This window comes from Syngnathoides biaculeatus, chromosome 10, assembly GCF_019802595.1.
Source record: "Syngnathoides biaculeatus isolate LvHL_M chromosome 10, ASM1980259v1, whole genome shotgun sequence".
Taxonomy (NCBI): domain Eukaryota; kingdom Metazoa; phylum Chordata; class Actinopteri; order Syngnathiformes; family Syngnathidae; genus Syngnathoides; species Syngnathoides biaculeatus.
Window position 1 is genome coordinate 10478669 of NC_084649.1, and position 20724 is coordinate 10499392.

Sequence of the window (20724 nt, forward strand, 5' to 3'; positions counted from 1 at the left end):
TATATTGGCGCTTCTACGCAATGCAGTCGGTCTTAAAAGCTGATGTGTAGACAAATTTGTCCCATTACCACAAAGCATAATAATACAGTCCAGTTCAGTTTCCATTTGTATGTACGCTAGTCCCAACGTAAGTGACCTCGGGTGTATTCTAGAAAGCAGGTTATGTAAATAATAAATTACCCCAAGGGAAATCTGAATTATCCGGTCCAGAAAAACTGGCAAGAGAAATTCGGAGTCATTCACCATGATGAACAGATTCTAACCCTAAACTGCACACTGGCAGGTTTTATTATATTGGTGTCCTCTCACCTGACGCAAATATGGCTGATGTGTTTCTGTGATCCCATCAATAATGACGCACCAAATATGTGCTGGCAGTCCCAGATTGATTTCTGATTGGCAATATATCTTTGTCTCACACAGCGTGGACTTGTGTTGACATCGGTGCAAATTTTGTACATCTCGCAAATATTTTTTTTGCTAATTAAAGTTTTGTGTGGCTATGGAGAGCATATTCCATAAATGCGAGGCTGTGTTTACTAGTGGCAAATGTTGCAGTTAAATGCTTGCTAACCATAATGCTGATCATTACTGAACACAAATGTTTAAGAAAAATCAAAGATGAGTTCCTCAGCCAGGATTGCAAGTGACTGATGTGCAAATCATTAATCTGTACTCATGTTTTATTAAATCATGATAGACACGATGCTGCTCAGAATGGCATGACCCTAATGTAAGATGGGGAAAAGTCACTACAGCTCGCTTACCCATTTCTTTAATCTGTTCCACCAAGCTACATTATCAAGACTCTTGTGACGTCTGTTGTTTTAATTTTGCTGTTTTCTCTGAAATGGGTTAATTAAATGATTCATTTTTAATTCATATAGGCACTTACATTTTGGTCTACAAATAAATGATACAACAATCTAGATTTGTGTTAAAGGTCTGTTGAATAATGAATATTGAATGAATATTTAAATAAAGGGAAACCAAATATGTCCTTTACATTTGACAAACTGCAGCAAAAAATGTTACTAACACCACTACCAAATTTGAATGATTCAAAGAGTCAGCAAGTCTATAAAATCTGTCTCCTCCTGGATGCCCAAGTCCGTTACTGGGTGCCAATTTAGCCATGCCCCCAAAAATCAGGAAAACTGAAATGGTGAAAACATTTTCAAAGCTATATCGTAGATTCAGTACTCGGTAGTTATCAGTCTTTTTACATTTTCACACGATATAATCAAATATGATTAATGTAGTTTGAAGTTTAGAAGTCAGAAGAACATATCCCTAAATAAACATTACGGGATTTTTAATCAATTAATTACAACTAAAAGCGAAGTAATGTCCAATAATTACCGAGTAAAATATGCCTTGCCTGTCGGAATGACTCCTTCAATGTATACTTGTATAATGCCAGAGTGCTTCTAAATGAAAATCAGATGTTATTCAGTACAACCCATTTTCACCTATATGCTGTGGTTCGAAGTGCGGTAAATGTTAAGTCACGTCATCAAATTGTAGTACATTTAAATTTGCGGATTCATTTCTCCATCAGTTAGCCCCCCCCCTTTTTTGGTGCCACTTTTTTTTTTTAATAAAATATATTTTCATATTCACTACACTCTCACAAGGTGGCACGGTGCCGCAGCTGTAAAGCGTTTGCCTCACAGTTCTGAGGAGGAGGCCAACCAATAGACGTAGTCTCTCCAGCGTGTCCTGGATCGTCCCCGAGGTCACTTTCGGGGGGGACGTGCCTGGAACACTTCACCAGGGAGGTGTCCAGGAATCATCCGAATCAGATCCCCCAGCCACCTCATCTGACATCTCTCAATGCAGAAGAGTAGCGACTCGACACTAAGCCCCTCCCGGATGACCAGGCTTCTTACCCTATCTCCAAGAGAGACCCCAGACGAATCCGTATCCGGGATCTTTTGACCATAGGTGAGGATAGGAACATAGATTGACTGGTAAATTGAGAATTTCGCCTTTTGACTTAGCGACCTCTTTACTACAACGGACTGATACAAAGTTCGCATCACTGCAGATGCTGCACTGATCTTCCTGTTGATCTCCCGCTCCATTCTTCCTTCACTCGTGAACAAGACCGCAAGATACTTGAACTCCTCTACTTGGGGAAGGATCTCATCCCCGACCCGGAGAGGGCACGCCACCTGTTTCTGACTGAAGACCATGGTCTCATATTTGGAGGTGCTAATTCTCATTCAAGCCACTTCACATTCGGCTGCAAACAGCTTCAGTTTAGTCGCAGATCACGGTGATGATGAACCCAACAGAAGCACATCATCTGCAAAGACTAGAGATGCAATGCTGAGGCCATCAAACTGGACCCTTTCTATGCCTTGGCTGCGTCTAGAGATTGTGTCCATAAAAGTTATAAACAAAATTGGTGACAAAGGGCAGCCTTGGCGCAGACAACTCTGACTGGAAAGGGGTCTGACTTACTGCTGCAAATGCGGACCCAACTCTGACACCAGTCATACAGGGACCAAACAGAGGCTATATCAGGGGGGTTTGATACCCCATACTCCCAAAAGATCCCCCACAGGACTCCCCAAGGGACACGGTTAAATGCCTTCTCAAAGTTCATAAAGCACATGTAGATGGGTTGGGCGAACTCCCATGCACCGTCAAGGATCCTGCCGAGGGTGTAGAGCTAGTCCACTGTTCCACAGACTGGACGAAAACCATGTTGCTCCTCCTGAATCTGAGATTCAACTTCCCACTACTCTTTGAGTATGTAAACTTTCAACCTCAAAGAAAATAATGTAAAATGCTGTCTCTTGTTAATCTGGCATTTAACAAAATTAAATAATAATGGTGATCCTGACTGACTGGAAACAGGAGGTGTTTCGTCTGATTTGACTTCAGACTGGTGCAAAAAAATAAATGTAGTTTTGCACAGTGTATGTAAACTTCTGGCTTCAACTGTACATACATATTGTCTGTCTGTCTAGCTATGTGTCTGTCAATCAATCAATTAAAATTACCGGTAAATCCCAAAAGGGGTGAATTCTTAATCAGTTATTCAAGTTTGTTACTTGTATGACATTCCAGGCATAAATCATTGTCCTGCCTCAAGTACCACATCTGTTGGGTCAGCTATTTTGCTGGTTTAAAGCAAGATGAAATTCTGACTCTACCAAAAATAACGGGAACATCATTTGTTTTTGATTGTTCACCCAATCTCCCCCCCCCCCCATCCTCTCACACTGCCCTCTCAACATGAGCAGTTTGTGGTATAACACCCTCACCACTTCTATTTGAGATGCAGCATTTATTCAGCCAAATGGAGACACCCAATGAGTAATTGGGGCATGGAAATTAGAGTAGCCCACTATTTGAGGGAGTAGTGTTTTATTTTTGAGACAATTAGTTTGACCAACTCTCAACTGTGAATATGTTTCCTAACTGGGGCAAAGAACCTCATGCATGATCTGTTCCTGATAGGTTTGCTGTTTTAGTAGATTAGTGTCCATCATATATAGTTTTAAATACACCAGTTTTCCAAAGTCCACAGACATCAACTTATTAACACAGTTTTTATTGTGCATGTAAATGTCAAGTATGTCTTCAATTGTACGAATATATGAAAATGTGTCCACCAAGAAAAGTAAATCACTTTTTTTCCCATTGCTGCCTCCCAAGATGAGGAGCCAGCAGGGATGAAACACATTTATATTTAGCCTGCAATTCAAGTGTCCCATGAATGTGTTATATTTGGCTTGCTTTTTAGATTTCCAAAACAGTCATGTTTGTGTTGATGTCTTGTATCTGGTCCATGTCTCTGTGCCAGCGCTTAATACTAGTCCTCCCTTTCTAGCTGTGGAAAGGGTACACTTGGGCTACGTGACTCAGAAATTGCGAAGAGCTTTAAAATCAATTTTGTACTCTGTCCAATGTTTGGAAAAGAAAGTAGATCTACTCAATCACAACTTTAAAGAATCAAAACAGTGCTGTGAAAAAGTATTGGTCCCCTTCTCACATTTTTGTATTTTTGCATAGTTTCCCCACTGTGTCCATCATCAAACAGATATAAATATCTGACAAATATAACCTAAGTGAATGTCAAAAGCTGTTTTTATATGATTATTTCATTCATTAAGGAAAAAACTATAAGTTACCTGGCCCTGTGTGGAAAAAAATAATGGCCCATTAAAACTAATAACTGGTTCTACCATCCTCACCAGCAGCATCTGAAACCAATTGCTTTCTATAACTGTCAATAAATCTTTGAAATCTCTGTGGAGATATTTTGTTCCCCTCATCGTTACAAAATGGTTTGAATTCAGCAAAAATTTATTTATTTTTTTTTAAATCATGAACACAATGACTATTTGAGTCATTGCGGTTCTCTTAGAGCAGGGGTCAGGAACCTATGTCGCGCGAGCCGCATCTGGCTCTTTTAGTGGTTGCACATGGCTCTCAGAGCCCTCATAACGACATACACAATACAAATGAGGCAGAGACAGTTTATCCTAAGTGGGGTTGCCGTAGTTTGCTGTCCAAATAGAAGATGATGTGGGCAGGCTTAGAAGGGTCAAACACAGATTGGGTAAAAATTAACTGTGAGAAACGGAAAGCCATTCACAAATGGGGAGTTTGCCAAAAAGGTCATGCTCAATGTTGCCAATCAACTTTTCGACAACTCTTCACTGAAAGACAAGATAATTAAACAAATAAAAGACATGCCTCTGTCGGCAAGCATTGTTGGTGAGACAACATAAGTGGGGAGAAATGGAAAAAAAATGAAACCTGCTGACCAGCCGATTGCGAAAACTTGGAACGCACTTCCCGTCACATACCACACACTGCAGGGTGTGAATATTGCTGGTCTGACAATGTTTGGTTCCACCTATGCATGTGCGAAGTCCTTCTCACATTAAAAAAAAAAACAAAAAAAAACATTAATACCATTCCACAGATAAAATATGGAAGTTTCAATGGCTGCATGAAGTTTCATCTAATGACGTATAAAACAGACTACAAAGCCATCAGAAAAACCATGCAGCACCAGAAGTTGGATTAATGTTACCTTAAACCTTAAAGGTTCCCAAGCCCTGTCTTAGAGTAAATCTTTGTAGGCCAACCACTCCTGAGAAGGTTCACCACTGTTCCAAGATTTCTCCATGTGAGGATGATGACTCTCCCTATGGTTTGTTCGAATCCTAAAGCTTAATAAAGTGCTTTTGTAACCCTTTCGAGACTGACAGATGTTAATTTTTTCATTTCTCAACAGTTTGTACCAGGTTTATCCAATCTTTTCTCCAACTTGATTTCGTCAGACAGTGATTTCTTCATTAAAAAGGGCTGGATGTTGTCAAGCCTGGGTGTGATCAGTGAAAACTAACCAAAAGTTGTGATGAGTAAAAATTAATTCATGATTTAACGAAGGGGGTAATTACTGTCACTCAAAGCCAGGTAACTTTGAATTTATTTATTATTATGATTTGCTTATTAAATAAAATCATTTAAATCTAACATTTTAAGTTCACTTAAGTTACATTTGTCTGATATTTACATTTGTTTGATCTTAAATATTAAAGTGCGGAAACTGACAGTATAAAAATTTGAGAAAGGGGCCAATACCTTTTCACGGCACTGTATTTGACGTGAACGTGGGACTGTATTGCTCTCATAAATGTTCAGCTGGTCTAAGGTTACGCCTACTAGTTATGTGGCTCTTCACTTAATGTGGTGTATAATTCTGTCCTTTTTATTTCTGCATGCTGTCCCCTCAACTATGAAGAGAGGTTTGGGGGACTTGTTATTTTTTTACTTGATATTTTTCTTAATGTTCTTTTTCATTTTATGTTGATGTGACTGCAAAGAAATGCCTGGAAAAAGGGGTAGGGATGCAGTACTCTATCTGGATTTTCCTGCTGATGGAATCATTTATGCAGTATGGATCAGCGATTACAAGGGCATGTCCAACCCATCAAACTTTAAAAACATTATAAAACATCATATCCGTAAGACAGGGTAGTCAAACCTGTTTTTTTTTTCCACGGGCCAAATCCTAGGTATGACTTCCCTTGAAGGGCTGTTTTGCCTGAGAACCCATATAAATCAATTATTGTCATATAATTATATATTGAAGCCTATAAAACCTTTTTTTTTCGTTTTTAACAATTAATTGGAGCTCAACACATTGTTTTGTTGACGTAATATGTATTTATTTAAGATAGTTCTTGTTAATAGAAATGTTTCTTTCTGCAATCATGGTAAACTTGAACAATTCTTATACTGGACAAACTCAAGGCCCGAGGGAGAGATTGGGACCGCCACATGATTTTATGTGTCCCGCGAGGGCAAATCATGTGTCAACTTACATGGTTTTTGTGAAAATCTGTACCAAAATTTAAAAAGATCATATCATAAATGACAACTTTGAGAGTATAAGCATTTTTGTGTTACCAAACATGAACATTTGAAAAACCTATTACCCTTGAATTCTGATTCCAAAACTAGTTCATAAATTTCATGTGTAAATATGATGAAGCGATTTAAATAGTTTCACGGTTTCAGAGTCATAACAGCCCTCTGAGGGAAACTGTAACTATAATGTGAAAAAATGAGTTTGACACCCGTGTTTACTGTATCTCAAGTTGTTTCAATTACAGCAAGAATTATTTTTATGGGAGAATCAGTTCTGGTGGAGTTTATTGGGTATTTGATAAAATCGTCTGTTTACAACCAACAAACAAATGCACACAGTACACCCATTCATCCATTTTCTGAGTTGCTTATCCTCACAAAGGTTGCGGGAGTGCTGGAGCTTATCCCAGCAATCTTTTGGCCGGATGTCGTGTACACCTTGAACTGATTGCCAGCCAATCCCAGGCCACATGGAATCAAACAAGCATTCACACTCACAATCACACCTAAGGGCAATTTAGAGTCTCCAATTAACTCATCTTTTGGGGACATGGGAGGAAACCCACACAGACACAGGGACTACATGCAAACTCCACACAGGCGGAGTCAGGATTAGAACCCCAGTCTGCAAAACTGTGAGGCTCACTCTCTAACCAGTCGCGCCACCATGCCACCCACACAGTACAGTGAAAACAAATATTTCATTCAGTAAGGTGCATGGAACCTTCCAAAAAGCATCCAAAGAAATCGCACTCTGAGCATCTTTCTTATTCTAAAACCGACAAGTGTGATTGATGTTACCGATAGTCAGAAACACAATGCATATTATTCACGAGTGGTAAGATGCCAAGCTCTTCATTGTATTGCATGCCACAACCTGGAATGAGTACAGATTTGTTCTAATAACCTGATGAATTATTTAGAGCCCACTCTCAACACAACTGTGCATTGAATGTAATGGCCTGTCAAGGCTCAATGGAACCACAGGGTGGATTTGACTCATTAGTCATTGATGTTGGAAGGTGAATGAGCGTGCCTGCTGGGAGTAGATGACTAACACATGATTTTATTTATTATGTATGGAGAATAACAATTTTAGTGTAGCATGAGTGTACAGTAGAAGATGCATGCTTTGTTTGTAGCATTGAATCCCTGTGGCCTCGTAAAATAACACATTTTGCATTTATTGGCCATTATTTTCAATGTTTCGCAAGGTACATGTAACAGTTGCCAAGCTGCAAGTTTTGTTGATTTTTCTGAAATAGGGACAGGTAAAGTGTTCAATTCATTCATAGATATTTAAGAATTCTGTCAATTGTGTGAACATTTCCGGTCAATGTAGTTATAAACTGAGGCAAAATGGATGACACTACTTTGCTGGAACCAACAGTGGGGCTGTTGGTTGGATCGTAAAAGGTTAGGGATCTGAAAAAAATCTACCTGATGTCAGCTGGCGAGAATTAGTTGAGCTATAGTTTTCTCCAAAGATATGGTAACGGCAAGGTCCATTCCTTTGTTTTTGTTGTTAACTGAAGACATTTGGGTTTCAGATCAAAAGATCGACATGAGACAAAAGTTCAAATTCCCAACTTTATTTCATTGTATTTACAGTACATCTTCATGTGTGATACAATTCAGGACAGATAGAGCACATTTTGTTTGAAGCCATCCACTTTTCAAATGACCACAAGTATTGGAACGTGTGACTAATGTGTATTTCTAATTGTTCAGGTTCAGGTTTGTTCGACTGCTTACACATTAGATAATGCTTGCTTTGGCTTTGGGGTTCACTCGTGAAAAGTGTATTTGCTGTTAAGCAAAGATGAAGATCAGAGAGATGTCTGTGGGAGAAAACCAAACCATTTTGAATCTGAGAAAAGAGAGAAAATCAATCGGAGCTACTGGACAAACATTGGGGATAGCCAGTACAATTTTGAGTATTGTGAAAAAGAGAGAAACTGTTGTACGGTCCAACAGACAGGTCAGCCAAGGGTATCAACACCAAATGATAACAGAAATATTGAGAGAGCTGTGAAGAAACACCCAAACACAAAAATCACATAATTGCCAACCTCCACAAGCTTATCCGGTGGAGGTAATGTCATGCCTTGGACTTGCATGACTGCTTCTGGAACTCGCTCATTAGTCTTCTTTACAATGTAAATCATGATGGTAGTACCAATTTACAGAAACATGCGTACAAACTAATTGGGAGAAGCTTCCTCATGCTACCAGACAGTGACCCAAAACACAGTGCCAACAGAACAAAGTACTTCACCATGGGGGAAAAGTGGAAGGTCTCAAGGCCTCTTTATATTCCCACACTCACATGGGTGACAATTTCTGCATTGCCCTGGGCGGCCTCTCTACTCACTTTCCGTATACACGACAAAAATTGATATTGCCTGTCGAACGTCACTGAGATCATCTGTCGTGATTGGTCCGTTTTAGTCACATGCTGTGGTGACGCACTGACCGTTCCTCCAGGTTCCACGTACGCTGCTGCCTTCTTGATCAATTTTGCAGCATAATTAAATGTATCATCTGGTCATTAAGGTCCATTTGTTCTAGCAGACATTGTTTTACTGTCACAATTGTCGCTTTGTTCTACTGGAAATTACCTAACAATACATAAACTCCACCTTTTGACGTCCTAGCCAATACCAGTAACAACGACACCCACGACTTGGAGGAGAACTGCAGTACATTTCAAAACTGCGCATGTGGGTTGTGCTCTAATATAAAGACAAAGTGTAAGCGGTATAGCTGCAGAGGAGGCAGCGCGGGCACTGTCCGTGCGATTATACAGAAGCCTTTGGACTGGCCAAGTCAGTCTCCCAACATAAACCCAATACAGCATGAATTTTACCTCAAGAAGAGGAGACTGCAGGAAGAAGCCCTCAGACATGAACAAGAACTCAAAGAGGCTGCAGTGAAGGCCTGAAAGAGCATTTCAGTTTAAGAATGGGACAGTCTGGTGAAGTCAGTGGGTCACAGGGTGGATGCAGCTATCGCAAGTAAGGGTGATGTCACCAAATATTATGTTATTCATTTTAAAGCAGTGATTTCCAACCTTTATAGAGCCAAGGCACATATTTTACAATTGAAAAATCCCTCGGCACACCAGTAAAAGTACATGTCGCCAAAAATAGATCGATTGATGACTATATGTACTTCTTGCCATCTAATAGAAGAGGATTTTTTTTTCTGTCTGTCATTGTGCCTAACTGGCATAAATAGATGAATAAAGATACATTATTTCTTGGAATAAATGTTTTTTTTTTTTTTTTTTTTAGCAATTCCATAAAATTGGATAACTTCCCACGGCACACCTGAAGAGGGCTCATGGCACACTAAATGTACCCCGGCACACTGTTTTGGAATCACTGCTTTAAAGGTCTAGTGTCATCCCTGTAAACATTCTTAAATAGATATTGAAATTAAAATACATATAAGATTCTTCACTTCACTGTCTACACGAAAAAAAATATGAGCGAAGAGCGCGTCAACCATGCGCAAAGTCTCATTCAAAATCCAAGTGGTTGCTATGTGGGCTGCATTTACTGTTTGTGACGTCACCCTGCCATTGAAAACACGCTGTGGCCCCTACTTTAAGACACGGAAGCTCTTTTCGAAGAAAACATCTCACAACCGAGTGAAGTGTCCGGGGCAATATTACCCTATTGTTTCAAGCCACATTTAGATGACATGCGGATCACGGCCAAACCACCTACCCGCCCTATATACCTCCGCGCGGCGGGGATAAACGCCCACTTTGGCGACGAGCCACCCCGGCTGAAAAGGCCGGCAGCAGGGCCGTGGCCGGCTCGGCCTTGTCGACAAGGCCGGTAGCGATTCACAAGGCCTGTGAAGGCCGTCCTTCAGCGACTGCTGCATGGAAGCCTTCCGATGCACACATCGACACATTTAGCAACCTTGATTTATGGATTATGCCCCCCCCCCAAGTATTGTGTTTTTTTTTTTTAGTAGGTGTATACACACGTACGTGTCATTTGGAACCCACAAAGAACCGGGTCTCTTGCAAACTTATGAATGGTAAATCCATCACCCCGAGTGTTCAAGCAATGTCCAGCAATGCAATGATCTGCCATTTTGGCTAACACGGGGGAACAACGAGCTACCTTCCCGGAGCTAAATCAAATAGAAACAAGCGAGTCCACTTGAGGGCGGTCCTGCCATGTACGTCACTTTCTGGTTCTTCTCGAAAACAAATCCCTCGAGAGGATTTTCATGGCGGGAATTACAAAAAGCTATATACTCGAAATTGTGTTTTGTGGTGAAAAAACTCATGGGTCCATGTGAGCTGCCTTTTTTCATTAATATACTAAAAATCATGCATTTCATGACTGTCACTTTAAGTTAATTTAATAATGTCTTTTCCAATACTTTTGGTTACTTGAAAAGTGCATGGCTTCAAACAAACTGCTCTGTCCCGAGTTGTTTAGCACATCTCGATGTAAATACCACGAAATAAAAGCTGGGATTCTGAACATTTGTCTCCTATTCATTTTTGATCCGAAACTCAAACGTCTCCAGGGTACAAAAAAATAAATGAATTTACTTGGCCATTCCAATACCTTTTGAGGGAAGTGGATAGCCTTGAAGGCCTGAAGCATAAGAACATCCCCATGAAAATGTTTTTGAAAAGTACGCTAATTAGATTTTTTTTTAATTTTTGACGCAGCCAAATATGATGATTTAATCAAATGCTTATCCCTTGTTTTAACCTTCTTGCAGAAGAGCGCAATATTTATCAGCACAACTGTGGCTCGTGTAAATACCGTATTGCCAGTGTCCTTGTTGAAGTAATGGCTCCATTGCCAATCTTTACATGGTCTTGGATAAACCTTCCTATAACACTGTTATCTAGTTGTAGGTTTGTTTTATCAAGTCTTATGTGACGTGTATCCCACCGTAAAAAGATGACCTTAAAATCTCTACAATGTGACTGATTGTGTTACCACCTCAGTTGACCTTTGTTCTTAAAACTAGTGAGTGAAGGGAGAGAAACGTAACTTTAGAGAAATGTGTAAAATAAGCATAATACGTCACCCTGCCAGTATGAACTAAATTTGTTAGGTTCAAAGTATTAAGCCGTCGTGTCTGTTTTTTGCCTTTCCTGTATAATTAGAAAGTCAGATTTGTGTTTCCTCTCCATTAACTTGCCAGAGCTTATGTTTTTAGAAGGCCGAACAGGCTTTTTCCATCAACAGTCTGTCAATAGTGTATTGTCATTCTAGTTCTGTTGGGTGTTTTTGTTCCTTCCCCTGACAAATATTTGCTTGTAGCTGATGCAATGTCAAGCTGTGTACAACCTTTCGTAATCACCGCAACGCCAATATTGTTGATATGTTTAAGATTGTGGATGCTGTGATCTACAACAGCAAGTTGCTGCACAGGTTTGACCCATGTGATGCCTGGAGCAGCAAGGGAATCTATTCATGCAAGCATCGCATCCATCTTTTTAAGCTTTGATCGAAATGTTGTCGGCATGGGTGTGGCACAAGATGAAACTTGAAAATGTGTTCTGTTGATATTTACAAGTTGAAAGAACATTAGTCGATAATGGACCAATCGGTCCAAACATTTTGAATTATTCATGGAGGCGCTTACCCGTCCTGTGGTTGATTTGTGACTTTGTTGTGGTTTGTATCTGGTTTTGTTACACTCCTTTCCCTTTACTCACCATTTCCTCCCACCATCTGGCCCACTTTCACTCCGCAGTGGAAGCAAAGAAAATAGTAAGAAAGAAGCTTTGTGGAAAGGACAGTGCGTATTTGTTTATCAGGACACTGGACTTGTGGTGACATGCCTTTTTGTCTCCTTCACGAGGCCATTTACTGAAATAGATGCCCAAGCGCTGAGGGCAAAAAAAATATAGCGCACATTTTTGGAGTCGAACGGGAATTTTTCCACTTGTTGTGAATTGCTTTGAATCCATTCCAGTAGACATAAACACTGAGTTCAGCTCACAAAAGACAAACTAAAAACTTAATGTCCCTCCTTCTGGAAGGGATATCATCTGCCTCGCAGGAAGAAACGTGACAGGAATTTGTGTCTGTCTTTAGTATGAAAACAGACACCAGATGAAACCCAATTATGTGTGTGTCACATATATAAGAAATGGAATGTTTTGTCACATGAACACAACCATTAGTATGCGCATATGAGACATATTGGAATGTTGCATTTATTTTTGTAACCATTTTGACCCTCACAAAATGACACTTTTAGTTTCGTAATGTTGGATATCTTCTCAAAACATTTATCTCCCCGTTAGCACATCCTTTGTAGCAAAAATGGGAATATCCAGCAACTTTTTATCCCCCCCCCATAACATTTCACATTCTCCATCTGCTCTCTCCCTCTGTGTTCAGTAATGGAGCCCACTGTCGTGAGTACATCCACCCTGGCCCCTGATGAGTTCGACAGGAATGTGCCTCGAATCTGCGGCGTGTGCGGTGACAAAGCCACTGGCTTTCACTTCAACGCCATGACCTGTGAGGGCTGCAAGGGTTTTTTCAGGTAGATAAATGCTTGCACCACTGGCTGGTGACGTTGCAAACATGCCGATGAGCTGATGTAAGTGGATGCACGTGGTCCACAGTTATGTACATGCGCTTAGTGTGTGCTTTGTACAACAGCTTCTACCATCCTGCTGAAAAACACAAATAGCTTTTCTACACATACACGATTGAATGCATGCACAGGTCATTCCTATGTAACACAGCCCCCTACTCGCACACACTCGTGCGCGCACACAGGCAGTACGGACACACACCCACTATTCAGTTACATAAGAATATTCAAAACAGCATTAGTGTACACCCTGTGCACACATCAATATCCAGCAGCAGGTAGATCTTATTGCTGTTAGTGTTTCTGGGCTGCCAAGTACAGTAAATACAATATTTTTTATTATGAATATGCAGTATTTTCAACCATGTGTCTGTTTGTTCTGGAAAGATGGCTTAAATGGATGTTTTAGGCAGTTTCCATTCTGTTCTCTCAGCTGGCCTCCATTTGATCTTAGACTATGTGTGTGTCTTGTGTTTCTGGTACAACATCTGTGTCCGGACACATACATGCACCCTTCTAACATAAGCCCCCCTCTGACACTTTGCACCCTCTGGCTAGACTTGACAGGCGCTTGTAGATTTCTTGGCATCCGTCTAACCATTTGTTCCATTTAGAATTTAAAAGTCAAGCTGATTATTATTGTTAAATATTTTCATTGCCTATTAAATTCTTCAGTTTACAAGTTTGGAAAAGTACATTTTGTAATTAGTTTCTTAATGTAACGATTACATGAATTCCTGGATCACATAAAAACATATAAGATCTAACAGCTGTTTGTTGCATAAGCTGTAATAAAAGACTAAAACGTTTTCGCTCGATTTAGGCGCAGTATGAAGCGTAAGGCCTCCTTCACGTGTCCCTTTAACGGCAGTTGCACCATCACCAAGGACAACAGGCGTCACTGCCAGGCATGCCGGCTCAAACGCTGTGTGGACATTGGCATGATGAAAGAGTGTAAGTATGACTGCTGACCCATATAGTTGTAGGGTATTGTGTTATAAACCATACTACTGTAAATGTTTACACTGGTTATTGTTCATGGGCTTTTTGCAGCATGGCCCCAGTTTAAATTACAAACCCAATTTCAATTAAGTTGGGACGTTGTGTTAAACAAATAAAAACAGAATAGAATTATTTGCAAGTCATGATCAACCTATATTTAATTGAATACAAAGACAAGATGTTTACTGTTCAAACTGATCAACTTTGTTGTTTTAGCGAATCATCATTAATTTGGAATTTTATGGGTCCAAAAAAGCTGGGACAGGAGGCAAAAAAGAAATGTGAGGAATGCTCAGTAAACACCCGTTTTGAACATCAAACAGGTGAAGAGGCTAATTGGGAACAGGTGGCTGCCATGATTGGGTATAAAAAGAGCTTCCCTGAATTGCTCAGTCACAAGCAAAAATGGAGAAAAAAAAAAAAAAAGCAAATATTTGTGAACAAGTGTGCGAAAAAATAGTTGAACAGTTTAAGGACAATGTTCCTTAATGTATAATTGCAATTGAATTTGGGGATTTCATCATCTACATTCCACACCATCATCAAAAGCTTAAGCGAATCTGAAGAAATCTCTGCATATTGACGAGATGGCAGAAAACCAAGATTGAATGCCCATGACCTTCGATCTCTCAGTCAGCACTGAATCAAAAACAACCAACATCAATGATTAAAGGTTATCGCCACATGGGCTCAGGAACGCTTCAGAAAACCAATGTCAGTAAATACAGTTCGGCGCTACATTTGTAAGTGCAACTTAAAGCCCAAGGGTCATCCCTATAAACATTCTAAAATAGATATTGTAATGAAAAATACATATAACATTTTTCACTTCAATGTCTATACAAAAAAATAAATGTGAGCGGAAAGCGCGTCATCCATGCGCAAAGTTGCAGAAGTGTCATTTTACTATATCCAAGTGGTCGCCATATTGGCTGCATCCTCCGTCCGTGACGTCACCCGGACATTCGCCAATGAAAACACGCGGTGCACCCTAACTATGGGAGACAAAATCACCCCTTCTGACATGGAAGCTCTTTTCGAAAAGGAGAACACCACACAACCAAGTGACGTTATCGGGGCAATATTACGGTATTGTTTCGAGCCCTTGGGGCAATATTACACTATTGTTTCGAGCCATATTCAGATGATATGCGATCACGGCCAAACTGCATCCCTGTCAGAGCCACTTCTGCGGCGGAAATTAACCTTCGCGACTCATCGCAGCCGACCCGTGTGGCTTATGATGGAGCCGAGCGGTGCTGCTTTAGGGGGTTATTCATAGACGCCACACTATGCGATGAACAACACAGCCGAGCCGGGGCGCTTTACTGCGCGCACTTGGCTGAGTGTGGCGTTCTCGGCTGAGTTCTTTAGAGCCACCCCCATCCGCCTACGCGCAGCCTTCGCAGAAGCCGTGAATGTGGAAATCGGCGCCTCGGTGTGGTCATTTTCGGTGCCGTGGTGGCATATAATGGAGCCGAGCCATGCTGCTTTTAGTGGGATGTTCATAGCCGCCGCAGTACTCGAACACCGTTGAGCCGGGGCGCATTACTGCGCGCACGCGGCTGAGTGAGGCATTCTTGGCTGGGTTCTTCAGATTCTTCAGCCCGACGCCGTCCGATGGGCACATCGAAATATTTCGTACGCGGATCTTTTGTTATGTTATGGGAGACCTGTTATTTGGAACCCACGAAGCTCTCGTCCTCTGCACCTGTGCAATCCATTTTTCACAACGAACCGAGTCTCTTGCAAACTTATGAAGGGTAAATCCATTCTCCTGAGTGTTCAAGCAATGTCCAGCAATGCATTGACCCGCCATTTTGGCTAACACGAAGCAACAACGAGCTACCTTCCCGGAGGTAAAACTAATGGAAACAAACGAGTCCACTTGGGGGCACCGCTGTCCTTTACGTCACTTTCTGCTTCTTCTCAAAAACAAATCCTTTAAGAGGATTTTCATGGTGGGAGTTACAAAAACCTATATACGTCAAAATCATGTTTTGTGGTGAAAAAATGCATGGGCCCATATTGGCTGACGTTTTTTCATTAATAACATACTAAAAATCATCCATTTCATGACAGTAGCCCTTTAAAACTCAACTATACAAAGCAAAAGTGGGTCACTGATGTCGTGGTACACATGCCTGACTTTTGTGCGGCCAGCGTGGAATCAATTCAATGCTCTGTGATGGTTTTCATATGTGTCCTGCAACTGATTGGGGACCAGTTCAGGGTGCAGTCCACTTTTCGCCCGATGTTAGCTGGGACAAGTTCCGCCAATCCCACCACCTTAGTAACGATAAGCAGCTTGGAAAATGGATGGATTGATGGGTGGATGGAAAGCAAAAGCCATTCATCAACAAGACCAATATACACTGTCGGTTTCTCTTGGTTCCAGCTCATCTAAGATAGACTGATGCAAAGAGGAAACGTGTTCTGTGGTCAGAGGATTCCACGTTTCAAAATGTTTTTGGAAATTGTGGACGTCGTCTCCTCTGGCCAAAGAGGAACGGGACCATCGAGACTGTTATGGACGTAATGTTCAAAACCCAGCATCTGTGATGGTATGGGGCTGTTTTAGTGCCATTGGCATGGGTAACTTACAAATCTGTGAAGGCACTATTAGTATTGGAATGTACATTCAGGTTTTGGAGAAACATGTGCTGCCATCCAAGGAACATCTTTTTCATGGATGCCCCTGCTTATTTCAGCAACATCATGCCAAACCACATTTTGCATGTTTTACAATAGTGTGGCTTCATCGTAAAAGAGTGTGGGTGTTAGACTGGCCTGCTTGTAAAATATGACAACGGACACCCCGGACGGTTGAACAGCTAAAGCTATACAACAAGCAAGAATGGGAAAGAATTCCATTTACAAAGCTTGTAAAGTGGTAAGCATCACCCTGTCTCACCTTTTTTGGAACATGTTGCAGACATAAAATTCAAAGTTAAGGATTATTTGCTAAAAAACTAGTTTATCAGTTCGAACATTAAATAGCTTGTCTATGGAATGTATTCAATTAAATAAAAATTGGAACATGATTTGCAAATCATTCTATTTTGGTTTTATTTGTTTAACACAAGGTCCCAACTTCACTAGAATGGAGTTTGTAGGATGAAACGGTTGTGCTATCTAATACTGGCAGTATTACAGGTCGCCCAACATTTAGTTGCATCTAGAGTATTGATCAAACTCTGCAGTCCTTCATAAACGTAGACATCCATAGAGTTTAGAAAAAAGATACAGAGAGAAGTCTAGAGCAGAGGTCCTGGTAGGCACCCTTCCCATGGCTATTCGGTTTCTTGGACAAATATTTGCAATTCAGCCAGCACAAAGTTTGGGCAATATTTGCAGTATTTCTGGCCATTCAAGTAGTAAATGAAAGCCACTTGCGTACTGTAACAGGATTCATTCAATCATTTGGGAATCAAATTATTCAATGGAAGCTTTGCAAATCCATCAAGTGGGTGAGCATGTGTGTCATTCTTTTTAATTTGGAAACTTAACCAACTTTATTTAAAGGAATACTCCGCTGAACAGTGAAAAGCCTTAATCCGATAGGTCATGTCATATGTACTGTACCTTGAAAACGTGAGGTTAATTTGATATCATTTAATGGTGTTTTGAGAAGATTTTTATCGGGAATTACGAATTTTCATGGGTGCCGGCATTTTGGAGAGTCACATGACCTACTTGTGCGGATGTGACGTATTCTGTGCGTAAGCAAAAAAATCCTGGCCAATTTGTAGTGTAGTGTAATCACATGCAGGACACATGAAAATGCCCTCCTGTATCGTGAAATTTTGGCACAATTCAGATAGAAATAATCCGAGGAAGGCTCAGTGGCATATTCTGACCAGTAAGAAAAAGAAACATTTAAGGACCCAGTGGCTAGCGAAGTGTGGTCCCCCTGAGCCGTATGACGTATGTACAGGTCTAGTTGCTCATTTATTTCAGGCCAACACTTTTAGAGTACAATAAGTCTCTGAATTCTTTTAAATAACATTGTTATGATGTTGCTTACCAATGATGACAAAAGTATGTTTTACCATTGATGCGACTTCTTGTGCTTTCATATGTCATGCAAGCGTTGAGACTTCCATCGGTTAATCGTGAACGTAATTCAATTTGATTTGACAACATGATGGTGAACAGTTCTGGCTGCCAAATGCATGTCTTTTATTCATTTGATCATCTTGTCTTTATGTGAAGTTGGCAAAATGTTGATGGGCAACGTCGAGTAGGAATACTTTGGCATACTCCCCATCTGTGAATTTAAAGACACAGCAGAACCCTCCCTCTCCACAAAGGCTGTCCATTTTTTGTTGAAAACTTCGGTACTGCGCATATTTTTTTGTTTGAGCGACCTTTGTCAAAAGTTTCCATAATTATTGTTCCACACAATCGTTGTTCGACCGTTCTGCACTTGTGGTTAGTTAGTGAGTCAGTCTCTGCGTCATTCCTGTCTGAAAATCCATTCAAATATGCACCATTATTTACAGCCACAGGTTCAAATCTGTATGGATTTTTCTCCGTCTTCCTGATAAACCGATACTGCTATTTCTTTATCAGATGAGGATAAATCCGAGTAATCAAGGCTGTTCGTGAATGTGTATTCCTTCGTTTGCGTACAGGAGACGTTTCTTCCTGGTTTTTAAGTCATGTGACTCTCCAAAATGGGGGCGCCGTTGAAAATTCGTAATTGCCGATAAAAGTCTTTCAAAACACCATTAAATGATTTTGGATTAAGCTCAAATTTTCAAAGTACAGTACATACGACATGATTTATCGGATTAAGGGTTTTCATTGTTCAGCGGAGTATTGCTTTAACATGAATAGTATATAAATTAAAAAGTATTTAATCAGTCTCTTCAAAGCCATCCATATTGTTGTTTAACATAGAATTCTGTTTTTAAAAAAAATAACCTGGTGATTAGAAAGTATTTTTTTACGATACTACTACTCTCCTCAATTTCAATGCTTACTATCAGTTGTATGGGATGAAGTGGCTATTTCAACCGCTACCTAATATTTGGACTAGGGTCATCTATCACTCAGTTTCTGCCCCAAATAGTGTTGACATGTTTGAACTGGTAGAGTCAGACCATATTGTAAAGACCAATTATTCTCCAGCTGAAGTTCAAACACCTGAAGTTCCATATGATCTTCTGAGGCCTCTTCTTTTCCCGTTTTATCTGTAGAGTGTTTTAGTAGAAGTGAATAGAACATTGCTTCCTCATATCTGAACGTTGTCCACATACCACCTTTGGCCCAAAACCTTCCTGTTCCAACTAAATTAATTTGGCAAATTCCACCAGAGTAGTGGCAATTATAACGCTGATTTTGCATGTAAACAAGAACGTTAGGCCTGCACCTCTGTTGTGTTGTCTTCAAAAAACAGCAGCATGTTATTGACAGCCAGCTCGCTGACTCTGGCTCTCTCTGGCTCTCTGTGAACTAATTCAGTGGCTAGAACAACAAGGAGCCCACAGAACAAAGACAATGTTCTCAGTTGTTCAGTGCAGCGGGGGTCTCCATGTAGACCGGTCCCCTCCCATTCTCTTCCTCCAGAGAACAACAATTCCCCCGCCCAATGCTATATTGACATAGCTGTCATCACAATGCAAAATACATCATGGAAAGACATGATGACCTTCTTCCTATATATTGGTTAACTGTTAACTGTCTGCCTGATATATAAAAAAAAATAATAATAATAACAATAAATGACTGACTTTGTTTCTTTACACTCTCCCCCATCCACCACAGTCATCCTGACAGATGAGGAAGTGCAGAGGAAGAAGGACCTCATTCAACGGAGAAAAGACGAGGAGGCCCAGCGTGAAGCCGAGAGGGAGGCACGGCGACCTCGGCTCACCGAGGAACAGAGTCAAGTCATTGCTACACTGGTGGAGGCGCACCACAAAACATTCGACGACTCCTACTCGGACTTCTGCCGCTTCAGGGTTTGTGTCTCAATGCGACCACTTTTTTGTGATGCCACCAACACTATGCACCAAACTAAATACAGGGGGTCATTGGTTCACAGTTCAGTTCAGCTCTATGGCAGCACCATAACCAAAATTTGTACAAAAGTACAAATTCACCACCCTATGCTAACACAGTTAAAAACTCAAACAACTCATTTTACACATTTTACTAAACATGTAAATGTTTTGAAAGTACCAGTCAAAAGTATTTACTGTATTTTCCGGATGACAGTGTGCACCGGTTAAAAGGCCGCGCCCAGTCTGTGTAGCATTTGCTATGTCCTTTTTGCGCGCTGGACCTTCTGCCGCGATTATACTGTATATCGTACACACTGGTACATTGCAAAAATTAGATATTCACACAGAAAAACTTTGTAAATGTTTATTTACATACCTTGTTTCCAAACAGTGACTGACACAGCAGCAAAACACCTCAAAATATAACGGAAAAGTCATTGTTTTTATCCATCCACTTCTGGTTGAACTGCCTCAGAAAGTCTCATTGATCATTTCAGTCCCTCAGTCGCTCCCAATGTCATTTTCATCTAGAGTTATCGCTGACGTTGTGGTCTTTGCTCACTTAATCACTTAGTGATAGTAAATTTTTTCATGCTCCATGCAACATGCATTTAAAATCCTCTAAAAGACCTTCGCATGTGGCTCCTCTTTGTGAAAGATTTTTGAATTAAGTAATTAAATATATATATTGTGCATTTGTAAGTGTCAT

At 40.5% G+C, this 20724-nt stretch overlaps 1 protein-coding gene across 4 annotated transcripts in view; it reads left to right on the forward strand.

Moving 5' to 3' along the window:
- The window catches only part of LOC133507482 (vitamin D3 receptor B), a 42106-nt gene that overhangs the window by 5101 nt on the left and 16281 nt on the right, over positions 1–20724 (forward strand). For all 4 annotated transcript variants that reach the window (XM_061832541.1, XM_061832544.1, XM_061832543.1 and 1 more), the window contains exons 3-5: positions 12801–12948; positions 13826–13956; positions 19777–19973. In XM_061832541.1, the coding sequence (XP_061688525.1) occupies positions 12803–12948; positions 13826–13956; positions 19777–19973 (474 nt within the window). In that variant the 5' untranslated portion in view covers positions 12801–12802. The remainder of the gene's footprint in view (positions 1–12800; positions 12949–13825; positions 13957–19776; positions 19974–20724) is intronic.